This window comes from Nannospalax galili, unplaced genomic scaffold, assembly GCF_000622305.1.
Source record: "Nannospalax galili isolate Female #2095 unplaced genomic scaffold, S.galili_v1.0 scaffold228, whole genome shotgun sequence".
Classification (NCBI taxonomy): Eukaryota; Metazoa; Chordata; class Mammalia; order Rodentia; family Spalacidae; genus Nannospalax; species Nannospalax galili.
In genome coordinates this window covers 210,486-238,289 of record NW_008357924.1, presented here as the reverse complement: position 1 = coordinate 238,289, position 27,804 = coordinate 210,486, and the positions used below count along the sequence as shown (strand labels likewise).

At 43.2% G+C, this 27,804-nt stretch overlaps 1 protein-coding gene across 1 annotated transcript in view; it reads left to right on the top strand.

Annotated features, from left to right (window-relative positions):
• Ctnnbl1 (catenin beta like 1) overlaps positions 1-27,804 on the top strand; it is a 194,610-nt gene that overhangs the window by 33,513 nt on the left and 133,293 nt on the right. Inside the window, exons 2-3 of the mRNA XM_008855665.2 lie at positions 16,288-16,476; positions 20,154-20,260. Coding sequence (XP_008853887.1) covers positions 16,288-16,476; positions 20,154-20,260 — 296 coding nt within the window. The remainder of the gene's footprint in view (positions 1-16,287; positions 16,477-20,153; positions 20,261-27,804) is intronic.

Sequence of the window (27,804 nt, the reverse complement as noted above, 5' to 3'; positions counted from 1 at the left end):
CTGCGCCCTCATACATGTCATTGTGTTTTCTCTTCCTCGTGCTCCATCCCTGCGCCCTCATACATGTCATTGTGTTTTCTCTTCCTCGTGCTCCATCCCCTGCGCCCTCATACATGTCATTGTGTTTTCTCTTCCTCGTGCTCCATCCCCTGCACCCTCATACATGTCATTGTGTTTTCTCTTCCTCGTGCTCCATCCCCTGCACCCTCATACATGTCATTGTGTTTTCTCTTCCTCGTGCTCCATCCCCTGCACCCTCATACATGTCATTGTGTTTTCTCTTCCTCGTGCTCCATCCCCTGCACCCTCATACATGTCATTGTGTTTTCTCTTCCTCGTGCTCCATCCCCTGCGCCCTCATACATGTCATTGTGTTTTCTCTTCCTCGTGCTCCATCCCCTGCACCCTCATACATGTCATTGTGTTTTCTCTTCCTCGTGCTCCATCCCTGCGCCCTCATACATGTCATTGTGTTTTCTCTTCCTCGCGCTCCATCCCCTGCGCCTTCCTCTTGCTTGTTGCTCCTCCTCTCGTTGTCCCTCTGGCTTTCCTGTTAGGTGTATGCATTACTCCTCATTTTCTCTTTTTTGTCTCTCTTAAGATGTCTTCCTCTCTTCTCACAGTCCCCTTTCTACTTTCTTCTTCCTCTTTCTCTCTCTCTCTCTCTCTCTCTCTCTCTCTCTCTGTCTCTCTCTCTCTCCCTCTCCCCACACACACACACACACACACATACATACACACACATATACACACACACACACACACACATACATACACACACATATACACACACACACACACACACACACACACACATACACACACATACACAGACACATACACACATTTAAATCTAGACTCTGCATATGAGAGAAAACGTGGCATTTGTCTTTCTGAGTCTGGCTTATTTTGTTTAACATAATCTCAGTTGTGTCCACATTCTTGCAAAGGATGTGATTACATCTTCTTTATGGCTGAATGAAACGCCATTTTACGTACACACACACACACACACACACACACACACACTTTCTTCAGGTATTCATTTGTTGATAAACATCTAGGCTGCTTCCATTTCATTACTGTTAAGAAGACGGAATGGATGTGCTGTAAGGCAGAATATAGAGATCTTTGGTTATATGCCCAGGAGTGATACAGCTGGGTTATATGGTAGTTCTCTTTTTAAGTTTTTTGAGGACCCTTTACATGGACTGCCATAATGGGTTCACTAGTTTACATTCCCAGCAGTGAATAGGGTCCTTCCTCCCTCCTTCCCTCCCCTCTGGGGGTAGGGGGTTGAAACCAGGTTCCCTGTAGCCACAGCTGACCTGGAACTCACTATATAGACCAGACTGGTCCCTGTCTCCTAGAGATCCACTTCTTCCATGCTGGGATCAAAGGCGTGGCCACCAGCTCAGGCCAATAGGATTCTTTTCCCATATTTTCAGTAGCAATTGATGTCATTCCTTTGTGTGTGTGTGATAACAGTTCTGACTGGGGTGAGGGGAATCCCAAAGCAGTTTGATTTACATTTCCTTGATGATTAAGTATGTCAAACATTTTTTCAAATATTCATTGGCCACTTGTATTTATTCTTTTAAAAATTATTTATTTTACTTTTAATTATGTATATATGTGTGTGGTATGGGGGGGTATATGCATTGAAGCTAGAATTACAGGCAATTGTGAACCACTTGTTGTGCATTCTGGGAACTGAACTGAGGTCCTCCAAAAGAGCAGTGTGTGATCTTAACCACGGAGTCATCTCTCCAGCCCTGAATTTGTTCTTTTGAGAACTGTTCAGTTCATTAGCCCATTTCTTGATTGTATTTTTTTGGTGTATAATTTTTGCAGTTCTTTGTATAGTCTCTGTAATAATCCCCTGTACAATGTATAGTTAGCAGATTGTCCCCCTACACTGTAGGCTGTCTCTCCACTCCGATTATTGTTTCCTTGCTATACAGAAGCTTTTTCATTTTGTGTAGTCTCAGTCTTAACTATTTCCCAAAGGTTCTGTGGGTTGTGTTTCTTTTCATTTGACTCTAGGAATTTTGTTTGTGTTCATGTGTGTGGGGTGTGTGTGTGTGTGTGTGTGTGTGTGTGTGTGTGTGTGTGTGCGTGCGTGTGTACTCGAGTGTGTATATAGAGACTAGAGGTCAACGTCAGATCTTTTCCTTGATTGCTCTCCATTTTTTGAGGCAGTTTGTCACTGAACCTGGAGCTTACCAGTTCAGCCAGTGAGCTTCAGGGACCATCTTCCTCCATCTCCCAGTGCTGAGATGACGTGCACACTGCCATGCCTGGCATTTTTATGTGGGTGCTGAACCCAGTTCTTGATGCTTATGCAGCCAGTACTTACTGAGTCATCTCTTCAGCCTCAATTCTAGGAATTCTTTCATTTTCCCTGATATCTTTAGTGCACTAGCCATTCATTAGTGTTTGGTTCAGTCTCCAAATATTTGTGCTGTTTTCATAGTTTCTCTTCTTGTTGATTTCTAGTTTTATTTCATTATGACCTAATAGGGTATAAGGAATTATTTCTATTCTTTTAGACTTGTTTTGTGGCCTAGAATATAGTCCATTATAGGGAAAGTTCATGGACTGCTCAGAAGAATGTGTATTCTGTTTTTGTTGGGTGTGGTATTCTGTTCGGTCTTTTTGATTTATGCCTACAGTGTAGTTTAATTTTGAAATTTCTTTGATTTTTAGTTTGGATGACTTGTCTAAAGATAGGGTGGTGGGGGTTGAGATGGCTTAGTGAGTAAAGACGCTTGCTGTCAAGCCTGACAACCTGAGTTCAATTCCCAGGACCCATATGGTGGAAAGAGAGAACCAACTCCCACAAGTTGTCCTCTGATCTCCACATACACTTAATGGTGGGCACACCCCCCTCAATAAATAAATAAACAAACAAATAATAAATAAATAATAAGTAAATAAATGTAATAAAGATAAGAACCGGGTATTGAAGCCATTCACTATTGTATCAGGACCTATGTGACCTTTTATGCCCAACAGTGTTTGCTTTATGATTAGGAGCCTTGGTGTTTGGTGTATGTATGTCTACAGTTGCTTTATCTTTTTTTTTTTTTTTTGGAGACAGCCTCTTATGTAGTCCTAGCAGACCTTGAACTCGCTATATAGTTGAGAATGTCCATGAGCTTCTCTGATCCTCTCCTTGCGTCTATCTTCCAAGTGCTGGGGTTATATGTGTGTCTCAACACTCCTGATTTATGTTGTGCTGGAGAATCAAACCCAGGGCTTTGTGCATTCTAGGAAAGCACTCTATGGAGCTATACCCTGCACCCCTAGTTATTATGTCTTCTTAATTAGTTGTTCCCTTTATTAATATAGTGGCATTAAAAAAACCAACTCTCTTCTGTCTAGTTTTTCCTGTCAGATATCAGAAGAGCTGTACCAGTTTGTCGGCAGCTTCTTCTCCCTTGATCGACTGCCTTCAGTTGACCCTCAATTGGTGGCTGTCTTTACCACTAAGGTGTGTCTCTTAGAGATAAATAGTTGGTTCTAGTTTTTTAATATACTCAGTGAGTCTGAGTCTATTTGTTGGTATTTAAGACCATGTACATTTAAGGTTGTTTTTGAGAAATGTTGTTAATTCCTGTGATTTTTTTTTTTTTTTTTTTTCTTGGTTGCTTTTCTGGTTGGTCTTGGATTACTGTTTGTTCTTTTCTTTCTTCCCATTAGTGTTAGGAGCACGGGGTTTACTGTCCTGGCATAGAGATTCCTTCTTTGCTTAACTTTGTTCAGCTATTCTCAGGAAATTCATTCTTTTTTGTGCTCTCATGGTTGTTTTTCTTCCTTCTCTGTGGACAATATCTTCTGCAGTGTTGGCTTGGTTGTTTTGAACTGCCTTAGTTTATGCTTGTCTGAAATGTCCTTATTTTACCGTCAATTTTAAAAGATAGCTTGGTGGATGTAGCATCTTCTTTGGTTACTATTTACTTTCAGAACTTGAAATATATCACTCCATGCTCCCCTGGCTTTTAGAGTTGCTGGTGAGAGATCTGATGCTATTTGGATGTGTTTGCCTTTGTAGGTGAGTTGGATTTTTTGCTTACAGCTTTTAATATTATTCTTTACTTTGTATTTTGACTTCTTGACTATATTGTGGAGAAGTTCTTCTCTTGTGCCTATTTGGAGTTCTAGATACCTCTTGCTTTTGGATGTCCATTTCTTTAGATTTGGGAAATTATCACTTTAATTTCATTGAATAGATTCTCTAAGTCTTTAGACCCCCTCCCCCCTTTTAGTTTTCAATCTCAGCTTCTTAGGTTCGGTCAAGATTTGATCTCTTGATTGCATCTCCATTCTAGGACGTTGTGGACATGCTTGCTTTTTTCCCCCCCTTTCCCTTACCGAGGTTTGAGTGGAGTATTTCCTTGACCTTGTCCTCTGTCCCTGAGATTCTTTCCTCTGCTTGGTTAAGTTCTTTGATATCACCTTCTGCTGTTCTTTATTTGTTTCCTTAGTGGTTTTCATTTTCAACATTTCTGTTTTTTCCCCTCAAATCTCAGTTTCCTCACTGAATATTTCCTTTGTGCCGTTCATGTTTCCTCCTCGTTTTCTACTTTCCTCTTTGAGACCTAGACCTTCATGTTTGTTTATTCTTTATTTTATTAGTAAACTTAAACTTTAGAAACCTTCAGCCAGCATTTTACCTATTTTGTTGTCTTTGAATTCAGTAATTGAAGAGTTATCATTTGGAGTTGTATCACTGTGCATGCGTGTGCGTGTGCGTGCGTGTGTGTTTCTGTGATGCCGTTTATGTATCTGTTGGTTTGGATACCTCTTCCAGTTTTGTTTGGGGAATCTGAGTGGCTTATTGAACAGCCTCTTCTTGAGGGTTTAATTTCCAGTTCCACTCAATAAAGAGAAAACAGACTGTTTAAAGAACAACAACATAACACCAGATACAAGATACAAAAATACATATAAAATCAACCAAAACCCACTAGTAGTAAGTACATCACCAATGACCATAAACTACAAAGTGAGAAAACTAATATAGATTGTGCTGTGAAGTTAAAAATGACCTAGGGTATGTGGTTGCACATGCCTTTAACTGTGAGATCAAGCCAGCCCTGTCTACATAGCAAGTTCTAGGCTGGCTGGGGCTACTGGGAGACCCTGTCTAAGAGAGAGGGACGGGGAGAGGGGGAGAGAGAGAGAGAGAGAGAGAGAGAGAGAGAGAGAGAGAGGAATATTTTGGAGGGAAATCGAAAGAAGCAAGAGATTAGAAAGGATTTTTAAAAAAAGGGGGGAAAAGGGGGGGATTCCCAATAATGAGAACATTTGAAAATAAAATTGATAAATGTAGATGGGAAATAGAAAATAAACACATGAGCACATGAGGGTTTTTGTTTGTTTGATCTCAAAGAGATCTGCCTCTACCTCCCAAATGCTGCCACGGCCAACTGTTTGTTTTAAAGGAGAACAACAAACCCCAATAATGTAAAGTCAAAATATTACTGAAAGTATAGGAGAGAGAGGAGGTGGGAGACTTGAGGAGTAAATGGGGGTGGGGTAGAGGGTGGGGGTGCCCAACAAAAAAATGCAGACACAAGATTAGGTAAATGTATGAAGGGGAATCAAAAGAATCTTAAAAAATTATAAAGTAGAAATACTGCTAAAATTGCAATTAAAAGCAAAAAGGGACCAGGCATGGCAGTACACTCCTGTAGTTCCAGCACTTGGGAGGCGGAGGCAGGCAATTCTCTGTGAGTTCAAAGCCAATCTGTTCTACATAGTGAGTTCCAGGCCAGCCGGGGTTACAGAGAAACCCTGTTTCAAAAAGACCAAAAGAAAAAAAAAAAAGGAAAAAGGGATAACACAAGAGGCAAGAATAAAGAAAGCTGAACGAAATGTTGCAGCAACTTCCTGGGCTCTAAGCAGTGGAGCCTGCTGGTTCTCCTGGTTCTCCGCATGGGGAGGAAGAGCCAGGCGAGCTTGTGGACTTGTTCTTTCTCATGTTTATGCTGGTGTTGAGCCAGTACTGGGCAAGTGGCCCATGGCCTCTGGAACATTCTTCTCTGGGTGCTAGGGCTGTGGCTGGCCACACTTAGCTTTGTAGATTCTGGGTGGGTTCCCTACTCTCTCCAGACTCTGGAGATCATACTCCCTGGCATGCCCAATGTTCTAGCTGGGTAGAATACACTGTCTCCCAAGTGCATTGGGAGTGTGGGGAGCACCTGTGGCATTGAGATCTGCCCAGTAGAGGACCTGTCTTCATGCTTTCAAGACCTCCCAGATACAATAAGGTGATTACCTCATTGCTGGGATAGAAGTTTCAGGTCTGTGGCAGTGATGGCAGACAGGTGGCTGCAGAGGTCGAGCCACCTGCTGAGCTTCGTCTCAGGGGCTTCAAACCCCATGGTTATTCTCAGCTGGTGAGTCTGTTTCTAGCCTCCAAGGGTGTCTTTACCTCTCTGTGCACTTCACGGCCTGAGCCGAACCTCCTGCCGCTGCATTTTCCTCTTGTCAGTGTCTGGCCCTCCTGCTCTCCACAGTTGTCTCCCAAGCCTGTCTGTCATGTAGGGCTGTGGCAGATTAACTTCAGGCTGTCTGTCTTATGGTTGTTCCTTTGTTCTCAGGCTTCCAAGGGAGTTCAGTTTCAAACAATAGGTTCTCTTTCAAGATGGTGCCAGATCCCTGCCCTTGGAGTCTTACTGTGATAAAATGGGATTTCTTTCTACTGCCGACCTGTTTGCTAGAAGAATCTCTGTCTCGCCCATCCGCCAGCTGGTCTTGAGACTTGTGAGGTCTGAAGACAGGGTCTTTGTTCACCGGAGCTTCCTGGCTAACCTTTTGTTAATCTTCTGCTTCCCCTCCCTCTACTAGGGAGATGCCTGGCTGGAGCCCTGTTCTCTTGACCTCTTTCTAGTGTGCTGCCCATGCATCCTGTTCTCCACACAGGTACCCTGCCACTCCCTTTATGAATTTCTGAAGCTTATCCTCTTTTCCGAATAGACTTTTTTTTCCTATGCTGACCTGTCTCCTTTACCAGGTCTCAGAGAAGCAGCTTCTAGTCTGTCGTCTTAACCTTGATTTTGATGCCTCAATATTTCCCTTCATTGTGGACATTGGTAACATTCTCCAGTAATGACTGTGATCTCAGTTCCTTCAGATTTTAAAATAGGAATAAATGGGTGTTCTGTTTTATATTTTGTGGTGACTTTGCTGTGGGATTTTGAGGTGTTCTTGGTGCCTGGTTTTTCCTCAAAAAATAAAGATTGTGAATAGACACAGTTCACTGATATTTTTAAAGTTTTAGCTCTTGTGAGTTTGCAAAGGCAAATTGTATATGAAAATGTGGATTTTCACTCAGCTATTTCCTAAGAACATGATTATGTTCATTTCTCACATCCGTACAGCACTTAGTTTACATAAGACCCTTTGGACCGTGCTTTGCTTAGTCATCCCAACAACCCTTTGGTGGGTGGAATTTTCTGGCTCTGATTACTTTGATCTCTAATTACAAATTTTGGCTGATGGTACTTTCGGCATAAGAGACTGTGAGCTTTTTCAGTTGTGCCTTAAGCAAATTTGCAAGGGAGCCCTGATGTTAACTTTGGCAGGTTTCATGCCTGCAAATATTGATTGAGCCAGAAGTCCTAGTTGTAAAATGTCACCAGTGAATGTGCAGCCAGTGCAGGCAGGGAAACTCATTACTGCGGCTCGTCTATAACTTCTGGGTCAGCCACTCACTACCATCTGGTAAGAAGAAATGTTTGAAAACTGCCTTTTATTCTGACAAAAGGTAATCAGGAGAGGTTAACAGCCCTGATTTCTGAACGTTCCAGATTGGTTAAACCAGTCTTTCCCCAAGCTTGAGCTGTGACATTCCAAATGTCTAATTATCTCACAGGGTATTAGAAAATTTTAAAATGATGAAATCCCAAAGTTGTGGTGGGAAGGAATTTAATTATATGTATGCTTCCCTTTCTCCCTGAGCTGGGCACTCCCCCCTCCCCCAGTGAAAGTGTTTATTTGGAAAAAGAAAAGGTGGTGGGAAAGGAAGAGGGAAGAAGAAATACTGTCTTCACATAATCCTTTTATTTTAACCCCATACATGAGAGTGAGGCTAACCCTGTCTTCAAGGGCAAGAATTAGGGACCAGGGAAGGAAATTTTAAATGGAAACCTCATTGTGATAAACTCTGTGAGAGAAAGATCCAAAGACGGACAGGGCGGTTAGGAAGGAGAGTGTCTGGGTCACCAGAGTGTTAGAGAAGCATGGGTCTATGCTTGCTCAGAGATGTTTCCAAAGGGGATTCAGATTCAAATAGACAACTGATTGGGATGGATGGAGGTACAGTACCCGAAGGCCATACAGGTTCTAGTGCCCCAGAAGACAATGGCAAGGTATATGTACACAGACATTTTCTGTAAAGCAGCTACAGTACCAGTTTCTCACAAATACGGCATTAGAAACAAATCAAATGAAAGATATTATCAGATAGGTAATAATTTATTATCACCTGTTTTTTCTCAATCATTATCTATCAAAAAGTGAACTTGGGAGAAGGTTATCTGTCAAGTGTTTTAGCATTAAAAAGAAACCTATAATTTGCTCTGTGTGTGTGTGTGTGTGTATTACAAGTTGGGGGCCAGCCTGGAGAGAGAGAGAGAGAGAGAGAGAGAGAGAGAGAGAGAGAGACTGGGGACCTAGGCATGCTAGGAAAGCATTGTATAACTGAACTATATTCCTAACCGATGAATCCACATTTTAAAACCTATGATCAGAACTCCTTCCTGCCTGAGCCTTGCTGATTTTGAATCAAGTGTCAAAAAGATAGGGAGTACCATGTGTTGTCTTCCGTGGCCAAACTGTGTCTGTGCTGTAGAAACATTTGCATTTGCAGGTGTACATGTGTTCAGAAGTGTTTATGGGAAAGGGGATTATTCCATTTATGAACTGATAAAACTCAAGTCTGGCCGGGCATGGTGGCGCACGCCTTTAATCCCAGCACTCAGAGGCAGGCGGATCTCTGTGAGTTCAAGGCCAGCCTGGTCTACATAGTGAGTTTCAGCACAGCTGGGGCTACAGGGAGACCCTGTCTCAAAAAGACCAAAAAAAAAAAAAAAAAAAAAAAAAATTCAAGTCTAGAGAGGGTAAGTTACTTTCTAGGACTGTTAAGTAGAAGGAGCAGGATTTAAATAAAGGAAAACCTGACCTCAGACTTGTTCTCCATTTAGGATGTCACTACTGCAGACAGGTTAGGAACCACTGGCCCTGGAGTCATAGATTCAAAGCCTTTTTTGATAGCTGCTAGCTGGAGCTCTCCTCTCAAAAGCAGGGATCAGCCTGTGTTCATGTGTTCTAATAGTAGCTTCATTTACTTACCAGGATGTCCTCAACATTCTCATCTTTTATTTCCAAGTAGTCGTGCGTTAATTTGGAAAAGGGAAGGCACTGCGTGGGAATTAGAAGCCCTGTATTCTCACCATGGACAAGTTGCCTAAACCCACAGGGCTTAAAGTGCCTACTCCATAGAGAGGTAAACTCAATATTTCTATCTTCCACTCAGAATTTCTGAATTCTTCATATTTAATACTTAAACAACAGCACTTTGGACTCCACTGGGAGATTCTTCTCTGGGGTTGTCTGAACTCCTTATTGCTAGGGGAACAATTTCTGGGGTTTTTTTTGTTTGTTTTTTTTCAAGGTTATGGAAGGCCTCTGTTGATGTTTTCTGTTTTAATAGAATTGGGTGTATTTTCTGTTATTGTGGAAGCATCTTTTACCAATTATCTCCTCCTTAGCAAGGTAACTTGGAATGTTGAGCTATATTTAGATACATACACATACATTTATACTGTTTTATCCCAGTAAAATGTGCTGTTCACATTAATAATTGCACTGTCTATTTTCATAATTTATCATAATGATACCATTATTTCTTATTATAGAAGTTATCTTTCTCCCCCCAATCCCTAAGTCTAATTGAGGTCGAGACAGACCATAAATGTGATAATATAGATTGCATGCTCAGAGGAAATGGAGTTGGTTTCATAGTGGAGTTTTAATTTAGGCTTCGTTCTGGTGATGTAGCCTCTTCCTATGGTACATTACTTTGAGCCCAATCGAACTGCGTGTTCCCACAGCCCCTCATTATAGCTGCAGCTCCTCACTGCTTTTTAATTAAAAAAAAAATAGAGGTGGGGGGATGAAACCTAAGGCTTAGGTTGGATATTGTCTGGGTATGCAGGGAGCATTGCAGACAGACTGCTTATTTAAATTTTTAACCCTTTCAAAGCTTTTGTGGGGCTGTCTTGATTTCCATTTCTTGGGAGGTAGGGGTTTGGATGGAGAAATGCACATGTATGTGCATGCAAGGCCACACACTTGCAGAGTAAGATTATTTACTTAAAGTTTAAGGCATCATGGCATGATCTCAAGGCCTACTGTAAGCTTTGAGTGAATTGAGTCCTTTATGTATCCTAGAAAGGCCTCACTGGTCATGTTGTGTGATTGGATGGTGGGAAGCACCCAGAGAGCTTCTTTTGCCACTCACTGCATTGGGGAGTGTTGTCAATAGCTTTAGTTGTCAACTTGACACACTTGGGTAGAGGGAGACTCAATTAGTGAATTGCCTCCATTGGACTGGCCTGTGTCTGTGTCTGTGGGGCATCTTCTTGATTATTGAGTAGTATGGAAGGGCCCAACCCTCTGTGAGTGATGCCACCCATGGGCAGGTGGGACTATGTTGTATAAGAAAGTGAGTTGAGGCCAGGCGTATTGGTGCATGCCTTTAATCCTAGCACTCGGGAGACAGAGGCAGGTGGATCTCTGTGGGTTCGCAGCTAGGCTTGTCCACATAGCAAGTTCCAAGCCAGCTGGGCTACAGGGAGACCCTGTCTCAAAACCACCAAAATAAATAAATAAATAATAAATAAATAAATAAACAAACAAATAAAGCAAGTTGAGTATGGGCCATGAGAGCAGCGTTCCTCCATGGCCTGTGCTTCAGCTCCTGCCTCCAGGTTCCTGCCCTGAGTTCCTGCGTTGGGCTCCCCGATGAATTGTGACCCTGGAACCAAATAAGCCCTTTCCTCCCCAAGCTGGTATTCGTCAGAGTGTTTTGTCACAGCAATGAAGAAACAAACTAGGACAGGGAGTAAGGTGAGGCATGTAGAAGACTGGAGAAACCTTTCAAAGCTGATGTTCTGGTGCATCTGAAGTTACAAGTTAATCATTTTTCTCTAGTCCCATGAACAGCAAAGGCAGAGAAATTATTAACAACAGTTGTTTTTGTCATTCCTTCATCTTGAGGGATGCCAAATACCTTTCAGGGACTAGAGCAAATTAATCTCCAAAGGTGACTGGTAAGAATGGCTTAAACCCTTTGAAGATTGGTTGTGTGTGACACAGGAGAGCTGGGCCTGAGCTGCTGACCCTGGCAGGCTGTGAAGTTCTCTCTTGAATAACAGCCCTTTGGTTCCCTGCAGTGAAATCAGATTGACAACTCCCAGCTTCTTCCCCATGTACAGTTGTGTTTTTAGATAACCCATTGCTCTCCCTGGAGTGCTTCCTGGGGAATTAATGTCTAGAAGTCTACTTCTGGGTGAGGGTGGGTCATTAGCGGGTTTGTTGTGGGTTTTCCAAGGCTTTCTAAGAGTCCCTGATGTTCATTGTTGCTGGAAGCCGTTCTGGTTTGGCTTCCTGGAGCGTGGATCCGCTGGCCCTGTTCTGTGCAGTGACATGGCAGCTGAACACACCCTGCTGAATGTGTGAGTATGAACCGTGTGCCAAGCGCTTGGTAGGAAAGAAGGAAATTAGCATCTTCTTAATGATTACACATTGAAGTGGTATTTTAGATCTATTGGACTAAATGTATTTATTAAAATCATTTTTACTTGTTTCATTTTACTTTTTAAAATGTACTACTAAAAAAAAAATTGAATTGCGCCCATAGCTTGCACTGAACCCCATCCTAGACTGAAAGCTGATGGACTGGCAGGGTCTGCCGTGGGCACTCATGCCCTAGCGTAGTGCCTCACACACAATTGCCATTTAGTAAATACTTGTTGAAGAAACAATTCAGAGTGGTAAAATCTCAGGAACGAGTAGAAACTCCTTGGGAATGTTAGTTTTTGAAAAAGACAAAGGTTGGAAGGAGGGGTAAAGAACAGAAGTTCTCACATTTTTTTCCTTTGAGTGAAAAAAATGCTGAAATAAAACATCTCAGGCCACAGAAGGGGGGTGGTCATGGCTGTGCTGGTGAAGAGCCCAGACAGCCATCCTGATGGGTCCTCAGGCCCGGCCCTTCTGTGCCAGGCTGGTATCAAGTAGGGTAGGGGTAAGGAATGGCAGCTGCAAAGGGATGTTGTGATGGACCAGTCTGAGGGGTTCTAGAAGCTAGAAGAATCCACACACACTGCCCTGTCCCTCTCTCTCACCCAGTTTGAACACTGTTCACTGGAAGCCTGGAGCTGCTACTGGGCCAGATGATAACTTTGTGTTTTACAGCTTAGAAACTATTAACAAATACCATTCAAATTTAACCAAGATCTTATGTGGCTTATATTTTGGGGTATGTTTTAAGTCCCTGGGCTCTTTGTCATTGAGGATCCCACAGTCAAGGTCAATGAGCACTCTTTAGAGGTCATTCTGCTTGAAAAGGGGTCAGGCTGTCTCTGCAGGTATTTGTTGAAAAGTATTGGGGCATCCTGTTCCCTGCTTACACAACAGAACTCTTAACTATCCCTGGTCCCCAGGGATGTGGTGCATCAAAGTTCTGCAGAAGAAAAGTGCCATTTCAGTGGAAATTATTAGAGGTGAAAATGAAACTCCTCCCTTGACCTTTAAAGAAGTTGGTGAAAGTTGGGGTCCAGTTATTTCTAGTCTGCCTTTCTTGATGGTGGCAGCCTTTAGCTTCCTTCTGTTAATTGTGGTCCACTGCCTTTTTTCTCCACCCTTAGAGATAAACAATCCTGAAATCTCCTCTGTGGAGAACTCTGGGGAACCTTGACTTGGCCGCTGCAGCAGGCTCTTGCTAATCAGAATCACGGCAGGGCTTGTTTTATGAGCCTGAAAGAATTCGCATTCCCAGGGGGCTGAGTTCCTTACCTGCTGGGGAGCTACACATTTCTCCTTTGAAGCCTGACTCCTTGAGGATGAAGCCACCTTCTTCCCTCTTCTCTCATGAGAGCTGCCCCCTTTTCTTCTTGAGGTCTCTAGTTAATGGCTCATGGATGCTTTCTCCCTCTAGCTCCCGTTTTTAGGGTAGAGCAGTAATGACAGTAGTTTTTTGTGCTTAAGGAAATTGGGTGTGTCTCAGGGAGACTCAGGAGAAAGTGAAAAATAGCAGGTGGTACCCTACAAACCAAATTGTCTAATGTGAGTTTTCTAAGCTGTGTCATCTGCTCAGACTCACTGAAGCACCTGGTCTGCAGAAGCAGCAGGGTACACAGAGAGAGAGAATGACTTTCCACTCCTGCTGCAGTGCAATTCAGGGGCAGTCACACGGCAGGATGTGTGATGTGCATGCTGGAGATTTGTCTGTTATTACCAGACACCTTAGCAGGCTGCCAGTGAACATGGCGTTTTCTTCTGTTTGGTAGTAACACACCACATTGCGCCATCACGCTGCCAGTAGGTGCCGTTGTATGAGAAAAACTCACCGAGGAGCCAATCTCAAATGTCTTGTTGGGAAGACAGAATCATGTGGATTACCTCATGGTGGCAATTCTATATATTTGTTTGGTACTGTTGTAGTTTAGAGTGCTTTCCCTTTCTTTAAAAGTAGCTTTTGAAAGTTCACAAGGAAAAAGGTTATAATCCTCATTGCATCTTAGGAAACTAAGGCTTAGAGAGGCAGACAGCATGCTCCGAGTTATGCTGGGGGCAAGCTGATGAGATTGGGCCATTTGATGTCCACCATGGTGTTTCTTCCCAGTTTTGAAGCCCATTTCAGTTGTGCCCTGTTTTATTCCAATTTAGTAGGAAACAACAGCTAGAACTCCTCCATGGGCAAAGGAGCAATGAGCCCTAGGGAGCCACAGGAAGTACGAGTTCTGTTGTCCATGATGGGCGATCTTGATGAATACTTTATCACAGGGCCTTTGAATTTTTAAACACTTTTATATTATTTAAAAATATTTTGGGACTCAGTGAGGCCACATCTGCAGAGGACCAGAGTTCTGTTCCCAACACCTACATTGGGTGGCACACAGATGCCTTCTTATAGCAGCCTGTAACCCTAGTTCCAGGGGATCTGCTGGCCTCTTCTGGCCTCCATGGACACTTGCTCTCATGTGCACAAACCCACACAGAAACATATACATAACTAAAAAATAATACAATCTTAAAAACATTTTTTTTTTTGTGGTTTTTGTACTCAACAGCGGGTGGGGGGGGAGTACACACGAAGCCAGAGGAGGTGTCCTGCCCTAGTTTGAATCCAAAGGCAGGCTGGCAGCCAATAAGCCATAGTGATCCTCCTGTCTGCAGCCCCTGAAGAACTGGAGTTAGAGGTGCACGTGCAGCCATGCCTGAGTTTTTTTCACATTGGTGCTGGGATGTGGACTCAGATCTTCATGCTTGTGCAGCAAGTGCTCTCACCACTGTGCCATCTTGTCAATCCTAAAAATATTTGTAATTGATACATAACTGTTTGTAGGACACAATGTATTTTGATAAATGTTTACAACATAGAATGATTAAATCAGGCTAATAAACAGATCTATCACTGTGTTTTTGGTGGAGAAAATTTTAAATCTGTTGGGTTTTCTTTTTCTTTTTTTCTTTTTTTTTTTTTTTTTTTTTTTTTTTTTAAAAGGGACTGTTTGATCTTTTTGAGACAGGGTCTCCCTGTAGCCCCAGCTGTCCTAGAACTCACTATGTAGACCAGGCTGGCCTTGAACTCACAGAGATCTGCCTGCCTCTGCCTCCCAAGTGCTGGGATTACAGGCATACACCACCATGCCTGGCTCTTTTTTTTGAGCAGCAGGCAGTTATTTAATATGAGATCACTTCTCAATAGCAGTGGCTGTACCAGTCATTGTTGCTGACTTAAAGGAGTTCTGTCACAAACCTGCAGAATGCAGGCTATTATGTATCCTAGTCACCATTCTGCTTAGTATATTACTAAAGCTCATTCCTTCTCACTGAAACTTCCTGTCTTTGAACAGCATCTCTCCTTTCTACCACGCCTGGCGAGTTCTTTTGTTTGTCTTAGTCCACATAAGTGAGATCATGTGGCATTTGACTTAGCGTAATGATCCTCCAGGTCAATCAGTTCTGGTGTATATACACAATAGAATACCATCGCGAATGGCAGAAGTGCTGGTATTGCTAATGACAACTCTCTTATGGCTGAATAGCATACCAGTATGTACATAGCACATTTCCTTCATCTGTTGATGGACACCTTGCTTCTGTATCTTAGCTGTTGTGGACAGTGCTACACTGCACCTTGGAGTGCACACCTCCCTGGCATACTGATTTCACTTCCTTTGATCTCGACCCAGAAGTGCTGTTGCTGGATCATATGATAGTTCTATTTTTAGTTTCCTGAGGAACCTCCATGCTGTTTTCTATAATGTTAACTCACATTCCTACTAACAGGACACAAGGGTTTTCTCCTCTCCCTACTCTCTTCTACTAGTCTAATAGATGTGACATGATAGCCCATGGTTTTCGTTTGTATTTTCCTGATTAGTGATGCTGAGGGGTTTTTTGTTGTTGTTGTGTTATTTTGTTTTCCATATGTATTTCTTTGGGAAGAGATCCTATATGTTCTTTGAGAAGTGGCTGTCCTTTGCGAGTCCTCTGATCTTCTACTCTCCTGTATAGTAAAATTTGAAGTGCAGTAGACTTTTGGAAGTTATACATACAATATTCTCTATTTGAACTACTTCTGAGGAACTGTAAGAAAGACATTGCTTTAAAACCATGTGCTTAGGAGTGGGGATTAGGGGTTGTATCTTGCAATGCAGTAAGCCTAACTCAGTATCCCCATATCAAGTGGCTTTCTCCCCGGTGATTTCTATATACACTGAAGTCTTGTGAAGCGATTCAATATCATATCAAAAAAGGAAAAATAATTTCCATTAATAAAAAAACCCACTGATCCTGGAAAATTTGCAAAACTATTAAGAGTATGCAGCATGACCTCTTGCACTCCTGCACTCTGGGACAATCAATCATAAACTGTGGCACTTTTCTGTCAGGGCATCTTTGGGAGCTTTTAAAAAACTTGATGTCTATGCCTGTCTATTTATTTTCTAGCCCTAACATCCTTTGTTTTCTTTCTCTCTTTCTCAGCCCAACAGGGGCACAAAGCGTCCCAGGGATGATGAAGAAGAGGAGCTGAAAACGCGTCGTAAGCAAGCTGGTCCTCGAGAGCGTGGCCGCTATCGTGAGGAGGAGGCAATGGCAGCTGAAGAAACAGATGATGACAAAAAAAGGCTGCTGCAGATTATTGACAGGGAAGGCGAGGACGAAGAGGAGGAGGTATGGAGCCTGAGCTGGGTGGGATCAGGTGGAGGCGCTGGGCCTGGTACACCTTCTGTGGAGTAACTGTGGGCAGAATATTGCCTTGAGCTTCCCAGCCTCGTCTGTAAAATGGGGTTAAGAGGTCCTGCTTCAGAGTTGCTGATGCAAAGGTTAAGTGGGGTAGTGAAGTCTGGAAAGGGTTAGTAATACTATATGGAACATCACAGGTAGACTTAAAAACTCATTCCAGCCAGGTGTGGTGGCGCATGCCTTTAATCCCAGCACTCGGGAGGCAGAGGCAGGCAGATCTCTGTGAGTTCAAGGCCAGCCTGTGGTCTCCATTAGTGAATCCAGGCCAGCTGCGGCTACAGGGAGACCTTGTCTCAAAAAGACCAAAAAAAAAAAAAAAAACAAAAAAACCCCAGAAAACCTCATTCCAGATTATGTGTAAGTCAAAGCCCCATGGAAACAGAGAGGAAGGGTAATTAATATTGATAGGAGAAAGTTAGAGAAGGCTTCCAGACTCTTCTGGGGACAAGTAGAAAACCCAGCATTTTTCAATATAGTCCATAGTTTTTGAAAGAGGAGTCAAATTCTGTCAGTCACACATGGTAGCAGTGCTTTGAAGCAGAAGACTGAAGTTCATTCACTGTGCTATTAGATTAGGTGTCTAGGTGTGGTTAAAACACGGTGGCTCGTGTCTGTAGTCCCAGCACTCAGAAGCTGAGGTAGGAGGATCACTTTATCCCAGGAGTTCAAGACCAGTCTGGGCAACATAGCAAGACCCTTTCATAGAAAGACAAAAACAGCATCAAAGCCACAACAGTTTGGAGAAGAGCACAACTTTGGGCCTCTGCACTCAGTCTTGCCCTGCACCTTTTGAAATGAGTTCCTCTTGGGCCTTCATGGCTGGGATCTTCCCACTCAGGTCTTAAGTCAGGTGCCTTTTCTAGGAAGTCTGTCCTGTCTCGAGGTGGCCCTGTAAGCCATTCTCAAATTCTTTTCTCACTATTATGTATATTGTCTTCACAGCATGAATCGTGACTTGAAACTCCTATTTATTGTACTCATTTTCCACCTTCCCCTCAGCCTCCTATGAAAACAGCCTGGCTCTGTTTTGTTCACACCTTTGTCTCTGGCACTCAGAACAACACCTAGCTCTTGGTAGGTCCTTCATAAATATTTATTGAATGAATAAATGAATGAAGCAGAGAGGCACAGAGGTAAAAATATCAGCGATTAAAAACAAAATGACCTTACCTTCCTGTCTTTTTAAATCCTTAAGTGTTAACTTGTATGTTATTTTACTCTGGCATTTTGTTCCATATGAATTATGGAAATGGATTCTTAAGAGCCAGCTGTTTTCTAGTTCTCTCAGACATGATGCTAACTTTGGATTTTAAAAATGAAGCTGGAGCATGAGTCTGAGAGAAGAAAAAACTTGATTTATATTCCAAAAGGGCCTTTTTTATGTTATGTCAGTAGCTCTCTCCTCCTGGGGTTCTGGACTAGTGCTGATCTGGGGATCTACCCCTAAAAGATGTTGGCTTTTAGGGAATCTATGGCAGGAGAGAGCTCTGGTTCTGAATTTCCTTTTAGAGGGCAGCAGTGGAATAGGGCTTATACAAATATGTAAATAGCCATGCTCCCTCTGACTCAGTCTGTTAGTCCTGCCACAGTGGTTAATTTGGAGGTAGAATTCCCATGTAGGGCAAGGCTGGTCCTGGAGAACTGGGACTGTCATGGGTGTTTTCTAGCCTGGGAGACAGAAATGTAATGGGGGTGGGGGACTGTGAACCTTTCTGTTAAGGGACAGGGAGAAAGAGATCACTTTGTAAAAATGACGCATGGAAGGCTCCAAGTCCAGGAACTGCTCCTGGAGTCCCATTTGATGGAAACAAGTGGCGCTTGCCCCTGTAGTCAGGTGGACTTGTAAAATATTATTGTCCTTTTTGTGCTGCATCACCAGCATTCATCTTTCTGAAATCTGCTGCTGCTTTCTGACATTGAGCTATGGGCGATACTGCTGAAGCCGATGACTAAGACTGATAATTCGGTTTTCCCCAGTGTGGAGAGAAATTAGAGGAGGGAAGGCCAAACCCCAGAGAGGCTGGGACATTGGGAATCCCACGAGAGCTGCACTCAAACAAAGTATGATTTTCCCCAGAGCTAGCAAGATATCAGTGAGGAAAAAGAAAAACAGTGGTTGTGGGGGATGCTTGAAAGTGAGTTAACCCTTTCTCAGAAATCAAGATTCTTTTGGTTAAGCCTAGTGGTGTGTTGTTGGGTACACTGTGTTTCTTGCTATCAACTACAGCAGTGCACATTACTGCAGTTCATCCAACAATTTTATGGACATAACTTGTTCAGGTCACCTCTATGACTTTAAGAGATACCAGAAACATTTTCATCCCAGTCCCCCTCCCTTTGTTAAGCAGATCTTCACTGAGTACCTGCTCAGGCACGGGCCATCTGCAGGGTATACACACTGGTTTGAAATTGGAGAGGCTAGCTGGGCAGGTCCTGCTAGACCTTCCTTCTGTAGGTCATATGAAGGATTTGGGATTTTATTCTAAATGCCAAGTAGATGAATTCGGGAAAGACGTATGAGGTGGTGTGAGCTGGATGTGGAGAAGGTTTAAGGAATTTATTTAGCAAAGTTTTGTTGCTATTTGACTAGAACTTAGTTAAGGTAGGCTCTGGGTCCTGACCAAGTTGGAACACTGACTATAGTTTTTACTATGTCAGGGAAGCCCTCTTGGAACTGTAGACTCTGGGGAGGAGTGGAGCCCAGCAAAGTACCTCTAGATCCAGGAGTCATCCATCAAATCTAAGCACTGCAGCATACTCCAAATGAGTGTTTAGGTATTTCCCACTTAAAACCCAATATAGGAGGAGTGTTGAGATTTAATAATAAAATAACAGCTAACATTTTCTGAGTATTTATAAAACTATGGGATGATTCAGTGCTTTCTAAAAGAATCTATTTCAGGTTCTCTTAATAGCAGTTTCTTTATTGCCTTTAGATATGAGTTATGGTCAATGACTGTGAAGCTGGGAGTTGGGAAAATGTTAGAGGCAGGTGCATTGCAGCACATTAATTTAAACGGAAAGTGAACAGAAGATATAGTATTTCTGAAATTTTTGTGTAGGTGTTCTTCCCAACCACCCCTGCTCCTGGGGAATGATTCAATTTTTAAAAAAGATTTATTTTTATTTATGTGTATGTATGTGTCTCTGAGGGGGGATCTGTGGTTGTGTCTGTGGCTATGTGTCTATGCAAGTGTCTGCAAAATGTGTGCAGATGCTGGTGGAGGCCAGAAGAGGGTTTCAGGTCCCTTAGAGCTGGAGTTACAGACAGTTGTGAGCTGTCCAGTGTGGGTGCTGGGAACTGAACTTGGATCCTCTGCAAGAGCTCTTAATTACTGAACCATCCCTTCCATCCCTGATATTGTTTAATGCTTCCTTTGGGCAAGGTTAGTAAATGCTTTGTATTTTATTTTATGTTATTTCATTTTATTTTATTTATTTTTTGGTTTTTTTGAGAAGTATCTGATTCAGCCTCCTATCACTATTCTTCCTAGGGAAGAATGGTCAACCAAAGGTAGAGCAAAGAGGACAGAAGAGCCACAGTAAGTAGTGGTGAATTCCAGATCTCTGTGACTGAAGCTGCTGCCTTTGTCCTTCTGTTCCAGGAGGAGCCATTGGATGAAAGCTCAGTAAAGAAAATGATCCTCACATTTGAAAAGAGATCATATAAAAACCAAGAGCTGCGGATCAAGTTTCCTGACAATCCAGAGAAGTAAGGCTCTGTTTTGCTAATACGCTTTGCAGTGTCCTGTTAGCTAGTTTGTTGAGTCTGTTGTTCGTTTTGTTTGCTTTGGGTTATATGATTTGGGCCAAGAGTCCCAGGGTGACCCACATGTTTGGGAAATCACTGGAAGGACACACAGGACCCGAGTCAGAGTCAGTTGTGCCAAGGGCTATGGTTTATCGTGGCAGGAGAAGCCCCAACAGAGTCGGCTAGGAAAAGCATGCATCCTGCAGAATCTAGAGAAATTCCTGTCCCAGGTAGACACACTGCGTTCTTCAGCAGTGAATTACATCAGCATGTTTATGTCCCAAGGAAGCCCAGGGTTTTTATGAGGGACTGGTCAGGTCTGCATTCTGTGGCAGTTAAAACTACTACAGTTCCAGACTCCCAGAAAGAAAGTAGTTGTTCAATGTTGTAGGCTGGCAAAACAATCTTATTACTTAGAGAACAGTCCAGAAGCCAAATTTGCAGCTGCCAGCTCTGGGCCATCCTTGTAAGCAGCCTTTCTAAAGAGCAGACCTACTATGTTAATTCTTTCCTCCATCATTCTTTTAGTGCCCTAAGAATACCACCCATGGCTACCAAGTGAGAGCCTTACTGCTGAGAAAATGTCAGAATCTTTGGGGTCAGAGAGCTGTGCATGTGACCACCATGTGACCCAAATGGTCAGTTCCCCTTTGTTAGCCTCAAGGGGTTTCATCTGAAAGTAGCAGAGTTGTTGGAAGATTGGGAATAATGACTAGCGTCTATTTCTATGCCACACATCCGTGGGTACATGTGAAACAGTCATTAATATGGTTTTTACTGTGAGGCACCCTGGTGAGAGACTTGGAATCTTTCAGACTTGAATATGGGCTAAAAAGGATTCAGGATTTGTATAGATTTTAGAGTTCTAAATCTCTGTTTCCCTCCCTGCCTTTCTCACTTCCCAGATAAATGGTTTAATGAATTTTAATAGGCCCAAAGCCCTGAGGCAATTAGGAGTTGGATGGTAGGGTCTTTGCACTTGAGTTTGTGGGTTACTAGGGAGACCGACTCTAAGTGTAAGGTAGATGGAAATTCACAGTTAAAGAGATGGAAGTAGAATACTGTGGGAACATAGGGAAGAAATAGTAAATGCCCTGTTGAGGACCCCAGGAAAGCTGGGCTTTGAGCTGGGCCTTGAATGATTTGACTGTTGGCATGCAGGTAACATAAAGAATGCAAACCAGGCCTGAGATGTCTTAGTGGGGAAAATGCTTGCCACCCAAGCCTGAGGACCTGAGTTTGGATGCCCAGAACCCATGTAAAGTTGGGTGGGATAGCACATACATAATCCAGTGCTCCCACTGGGAAATGGGAGGTGGAGACAGGTGAATCCTCAGAAGCTCATGGGCCAGCTAGCTTGTGTACACAGTGGAGATGAGAGAGTCTGTCTCAAAGTGGAAGGCAAGGAAAAGACTGAGGTGTCCTCTGATTTCTGCATGTGCACCATGGCATTTGTGCCTGTACACACACGCATGCACAGAGAGAATGAAAACCAGTGTTAGAGGGTAGAGTCTTCACGGAAGGCAGTGTGACCCACTGTGTTCTCCCTTTCTGTAAATGAAGAGGTAGGACAAACTAGCCATCTGTGATAGCAACTAGATCAGCGTCCAGCTTCCCAGCACCAGCATCCTCTGGTTTTGTGCTGGACCTCCACCTTACAGTAGCACTTACCCCACTGTACTCTCTGTGTGTTTAGTTACATGAGTAATGCACAGATAATTGCTCTTAAAAAATAGTTGTTAAAAATTGTTGTTAAGGGGCTAGAGAGATGGCTCAGCAGTTAAGAGTACTGACTACTCTTGCAGAGGACCTGGGTGCGATTCCCAGCACCCACATGGTGGCTGTGAACCATCCTTAACTCCAGTTCCAGGGGAATTTGAAGCCTTCTTCTGACCTCCACAGCACTGCACGACACAGTGCACTCACATACATGCAGGCAGTACACTGATACACATAAAATAAAAATAATAAAATTTTTTTTTAATTGTTGTTAAAAAATAGTTTCAATGCATAAGTAAAGTAGGAAATGAAAGTTCCCCTCAGTGTACTGATCCCTTTATCCATTTCCCTTATCTGGATGTGACCCTGTGAACAGTTCTTTGAATATCCTTTTAGATTATTTATAATATGTAGAGATTGTTCCCGCATGAATTTGGGCTTACGTAATGAGAAGTGCTTCGCTGTTATGCCTGTCTGTCTGCCTTTTGTTTTTCAGCTAGTGCACAGTATTTCTTGGTTAGGAAATCCCATATGTGTTTATTTTTGTATTGATGGACTTCAGAGCCTTTTAAGTAAATAGTACTGCAGTGCACTTCCTGTGCACGTGTCTTCATGCGTGTGTATCCTTATATGACAGATGCCTAAACAGTGACTGCCCAGATTGAAGAGTATGCAGTTTCAATCTTTGAAAGCTACCACTGGATTCAGTCTGCCCCCAGCAGCACCTTCTTCTCTACCTTCTTAAAATAGATGTGACCATTTTTTTTTTAACATCTTTGCCGTTTGTATTCTTATTATTTCTCTGCATTGGACTCTTGCTGTTGAAGGTAGATTGTGTCCTGTTTGTCCCAGTGTGTTGGTGTAGTACCTCCCATGCTGCAGGTGCTCAGTAAAAACGAGCACTCTCAGGAAACACGTGCAATTGTTGTCATTGTTATTACATTCCCATGGCCTGGAACCTAAGGCGCATCTCGGGAGGAAGCTGTGTAGGCTGATAACCCTGGAAATAGGGATCTGTTTTACCTCTTGGAACAGCAGTGTTCCCTTTGCCCACCGGGTAGGCATTGCTCTGATGTCCAGAGTGGTGAGTGTATGCCAGTCATGGTACCATCTGCCTCTGAGGTACAGCGATCTCTGGTAGTACAGTTCATAAGCTGCTTTTCAGGAAAAAAGTTTTATGCTCTTTAAACAGTGTTTTTCTTTTTCTTTCCTGAAACAGGGTCTCCCTGCAGTCTCAGCTGACCTGGAACTCAGAAAGATCCCCCTACCTCTGCCTCCCAAAGTGCTGGGATTAAAGGCATCACCACCATGCCTGACTAAACAGTGTTTTTCAACCATGTTTCTCCATTCAGAAAAATTATAAGCTATTTTAGTTTTTAAATTTGAACATACAAAAATTGAAATTATGCAAAAAGATATTTTTTGTCACGTCAGAAAGCAGTTAGGAAACTACATTGTGTTTTAACCTTGAATTCTTAAATTCTTGTTGGTACAATGTCTTCCATAATTCTCCAGACCAGTGAGGGGTAATTAAGATGAAAATTGCTAGAGTATGTTTGAATGAGACTTTGCAGTTGAGATCAGAAACATTCAGATTTGTTTTCCCTCATACACGATTGTCATTTTGATCGCATCCTCCCAAATGCCTCACTTCATTTAGCGGCATTTCAGAGTCGGCTGATAACCCTCCTTCCACAGCCTCCTCTTGGCACTGTGTGATCCTTCTCCCAGTCTCACAGTGAATGTGCTCTTTCCATTGTCCGTCCTCCTTAGTTCTCCTCATCTGTGCAGGGCCAGAACTGTTCAGTGTAGTGATTCTTGACCTTTTTGGTCCCTTTGCACTCTCACTTGAGTACCCTGAAGTGCTTTTCTTAGAAAATTGTAGAAAACACAAGAACATATACTATATATTCCATTTGACATCAAGAATGATACAGGTTTTAGGGAGATGGGTTAGCAGGGAAGAGTGCTTGCTGGGCAAGCATGAGGACCCGAGTTCAAGTCCCCAGCACTCAAGTAAAGAGCTGGTTGTGGTTGCGTATGTACCTAGAACTCCAGTGCTATGGGAAGTGGGGGCAGGAGGATCACTGGGGCTTGCTGGCCGCCAGTCTAACTCTAGGTTCAGTGAGAGACTCTGTCTCAAGGGAATGAGGTGGAAAGTGACAGATCAGGACACCTGACGTCCTTCTCTGCCCTCTGTGTACATAGGCATGCACCTAAGCACAGATAGGTGAGCATACACCACAGACACATCCAAGAAGAGGTGATTGATACTATCTTCCACCTTATCTTCTCTAAGAAGAGTAGAAAAGAGGAATAATACCTTTGAATTACTATGAAACTTTTGATCTGATAGCTCTCTCTCCCTGAAGCATCTCCAACTGCCTTCTAGTCATGTTCTGGGGTCCTGACCATACCTTGAGAACCATGCAGCTAATGGGTGGAGGGGAGCACTGTCGTCCCTCTGCAGTGACGGCATTTGTGTAGCTGCATTTAGGACTCCACAGGCTTTTGTGGTTCAGTGTCTTTGAGCTTTGAGTTCATTTGTTAATATTCACTCTTGTGGTTGAAGGAGAACATTTTCCTTATCTGAAGCAAATGAACATGGGCAGGCTAGAAGAACATCCTCTGTCTTGTCAGATGGAGTTGATGACCCCCATCTCTACCTGGTTACTGTTTTAATATGTTGCTCTATTGCTTTCCCATCGCCTCTCACCTGACCTTTACCCTGGCTGTGAGTCATGTGTTGCTGAAACTATGCCTGCTCCCTAAAGACAGCCTTCTGCAGATAGCAGTATGTGCTTTAAACAAGTGGGCTATACTTGGTCAGCAAAACAGAAGAGATATGTCTTTGTGATAATATAGCAAACCTGATAACATCACATACGTGCTGTGTGCCAACAATATTATTGGGCACTTTATATATATTTTCTCTTAAATCCTCACTATAATTCACCTAGAAAGATAAGGAAATCAAGATTTAGTGATAAGTTGTTAACATTCTGCCTTTGACTGGATTGGGTATTCCAGCAACACGTATCTTTTGGGCAGTTCCAGGCATCCTTACACTTAATAGTGTCTAATAGATGGTTTACATTTGTGCTAGGTGGGGAGTGCTATGAAGCCAGAAACTGGCATTTGTTATCTGTTATATCCTCTGTACCTCAGGCAGTAACCAGCACCTCATGTGTGCTTGGTAAATGCTTGCTGACACACTGCTCATGGTTACACCCAGGCCAGTCTTTTCCCAAGCCTAGGCATTTCTCACTTTAAATTATTACTCAGGTAGCACTGCACCCAGTAGGATTTTTGTGATGTACTTGCAGTTTGATTTTCTGCTGGTTTATTTTGTTTTGATAATTTTCTGATTTTCTAAAACTTAAAAGTCTAGGACTAGCACCATGTTTCGAAGAACTACAAAGTTGGAACTGAGAGAAGGAGTCTGTTAATACATCTTATAAGTTATGTAAGTCTGTTCCGTCTGCTTGTTCATTCATTTATTTAGTAGCTCTAGGGAGGAAACCAGGGCCTTGCACACAGTAGGAAAGCTCTCTATGACTAAGTTACATCTGTAGCTCTTGATTTTTGAGACACGGTTTCACAATATAGCTGAGGCTGGTCTTGAACTCATTATGTAGCCCAAAGTGGTCTTGAATTTATAATCCCTCATGCCTCTACTTTCTGAGTGCTAGGATTGCAGGCATATATTATTATACCTAATGGAGTATTTTGTTTTTATATCACCTTTTACTAACTGCCCCCAATGACAAAGCTCTAACTTTGAAAAGAAATCTGTTCCATCATTTGGCACTTCTGACTCTTAAGATTTCTAAGAATATATGGATTTCAGCAATTTTTCATATGAGAAGATACCCAGTTTCCTTTAAGTCTTGGTTGCTTCCCAGAATTAATTTTCTGCTTATCCCAAAGTATGGCTCTGTAGCAGATGCTACAAAGTGCCAGGGTCACATGGTCAGCCTAGGATTCTATGTTGCCCTCTTTTAAACAGCCTGAAGCCGCAGTGGCACTGCTGGCAGTGATTTCCTTTGCTCTTCCATTTGACAGGCACCTACCAAGTTTCTGTGGTGGGTCAGGATGTGAGCCAAGTGCTGGGGACCAGAAACGAGTATGAAACGGTCTCTGTCCTGGCAGAGCCCTCCCACGATTTGTATTGCATCGTCAAGTCCTCTACACTTAATGCTCTTAGGGAATGTCCTATCCCACCCCACACATTTATGCTGATTTCAGTGCAATTTTTTCTTTTGTGGTACTGGGTATTGAACCTAGGGCCTTCTGTATGCCAAGCAAGTACTCTACTACCAAGCTACATCCCAGCCCTCAGTGCAGTTTTCTGTGAGGTAATTTTTCTCATTAGATTTGGCACCCCAGTACTGCCTATCAGTGACTTTAAAATGAATGTTGTCAGCTGCTCTGCCACTGGGCGCTACACTCCCAGCCCTGCACAAGGCCTTCAGACCCATAATTCTGACTGAATTTAGGTGATCACACTTCATTGATCTAAAAATGTAATCTGTTTGCAAGCACAGAGGAAGGATGCTGGTAAAAAGGTATTAGGGTCTAGAGAGATGGCTCAGCATTAGGAACAACACTCGCTGTTCTTCCAGAGGACCTGAGTTCAACTCCCAGCATACACATTGGGCAGCTCACAACTGCCTGTAATTTCAGCTCTGGAAAATCTGATGCTCTCTTCTAAATTCTACAGGTGCTCCCACACATGTGGACATACCACACACAGAAACATGCACATAAATAAATAAATATTTTTAAAAAGTGGTATTGGGAGGCTAGAGAGATGGCTCAGCAGTTAACAGCACTGACTGCTCTTGCAGAGGACCTGGGTTCAATTCCCAGCACCCACATAGTGGCTATGAACCGTCCTTAACTCCAGTTCCAGGGGAATCCGAAGCCCTTTTCTGACCTCCACGGCACTGCACGACATGGGTGCACTCATATACATGCAGGTAATACACTCATACACATAAAATAAAAATAATAGACTCCCCAAGCCTCATTCACTCTCTCATCTCCCCTGCTGTTTTCTCCTCCTAGTTTGGGTCCTGTCCCATTCCTTGACTCAGGACCCCAGACACCTGGGGAACCAGTACTGCTTCCTGATCCTTTTCATCCAGACCAAAGTATTGCCTTCTCTGGGCCCCAGGAGCACTGCTTCTGGGCCTGACCCCACCCTCATCTCCATCTGCTTCCTGGGCCAGCACCACCTGCCAGCCTCTTTCTGGGTCATGACTACTGACCTTTTCTCTTCCTGATCCTTTGCATCCAGACCAACCCAGCTTCTCAGTGCAGTCCCCAGGAGCCCTTGGGGCCTCTTCCTGCCCCATCTGCCTTTGCATCTCTGGGTGGCACGGCCACCAACTTCACCCTCTTTCTGGGTCATGACTACTGCCCTTTTCTCTTCCTGATCCTTTGCATCCAGACCAACCCAGCTTCTCAGTGCAGTCCCCAGGAGCCCTTGGGGCCTCTTCCTGCCCCATCTGCCTTTGCATCTCTGGGTGGCACGGCCACCAACTTCACTAGACCAGCATCTTTCCTGGGCCAGGCTCCCAGGCCAGCCCAACCCCCAAATTCCTGAGGCCAAAATCATTCCTGGAGGGATCCAGACCTTAGGAGAAAGACTGAAAACATCTGACCCTCATCTGAATTGGGCCTCTGTGGAAACTCCTGAAGACAAAATCAATCCGGCCACTCCAATATAAAATCAAAAGAGAGAACCAGAAGCTTAGATGAACCAGCTTTTCATGCCCAAA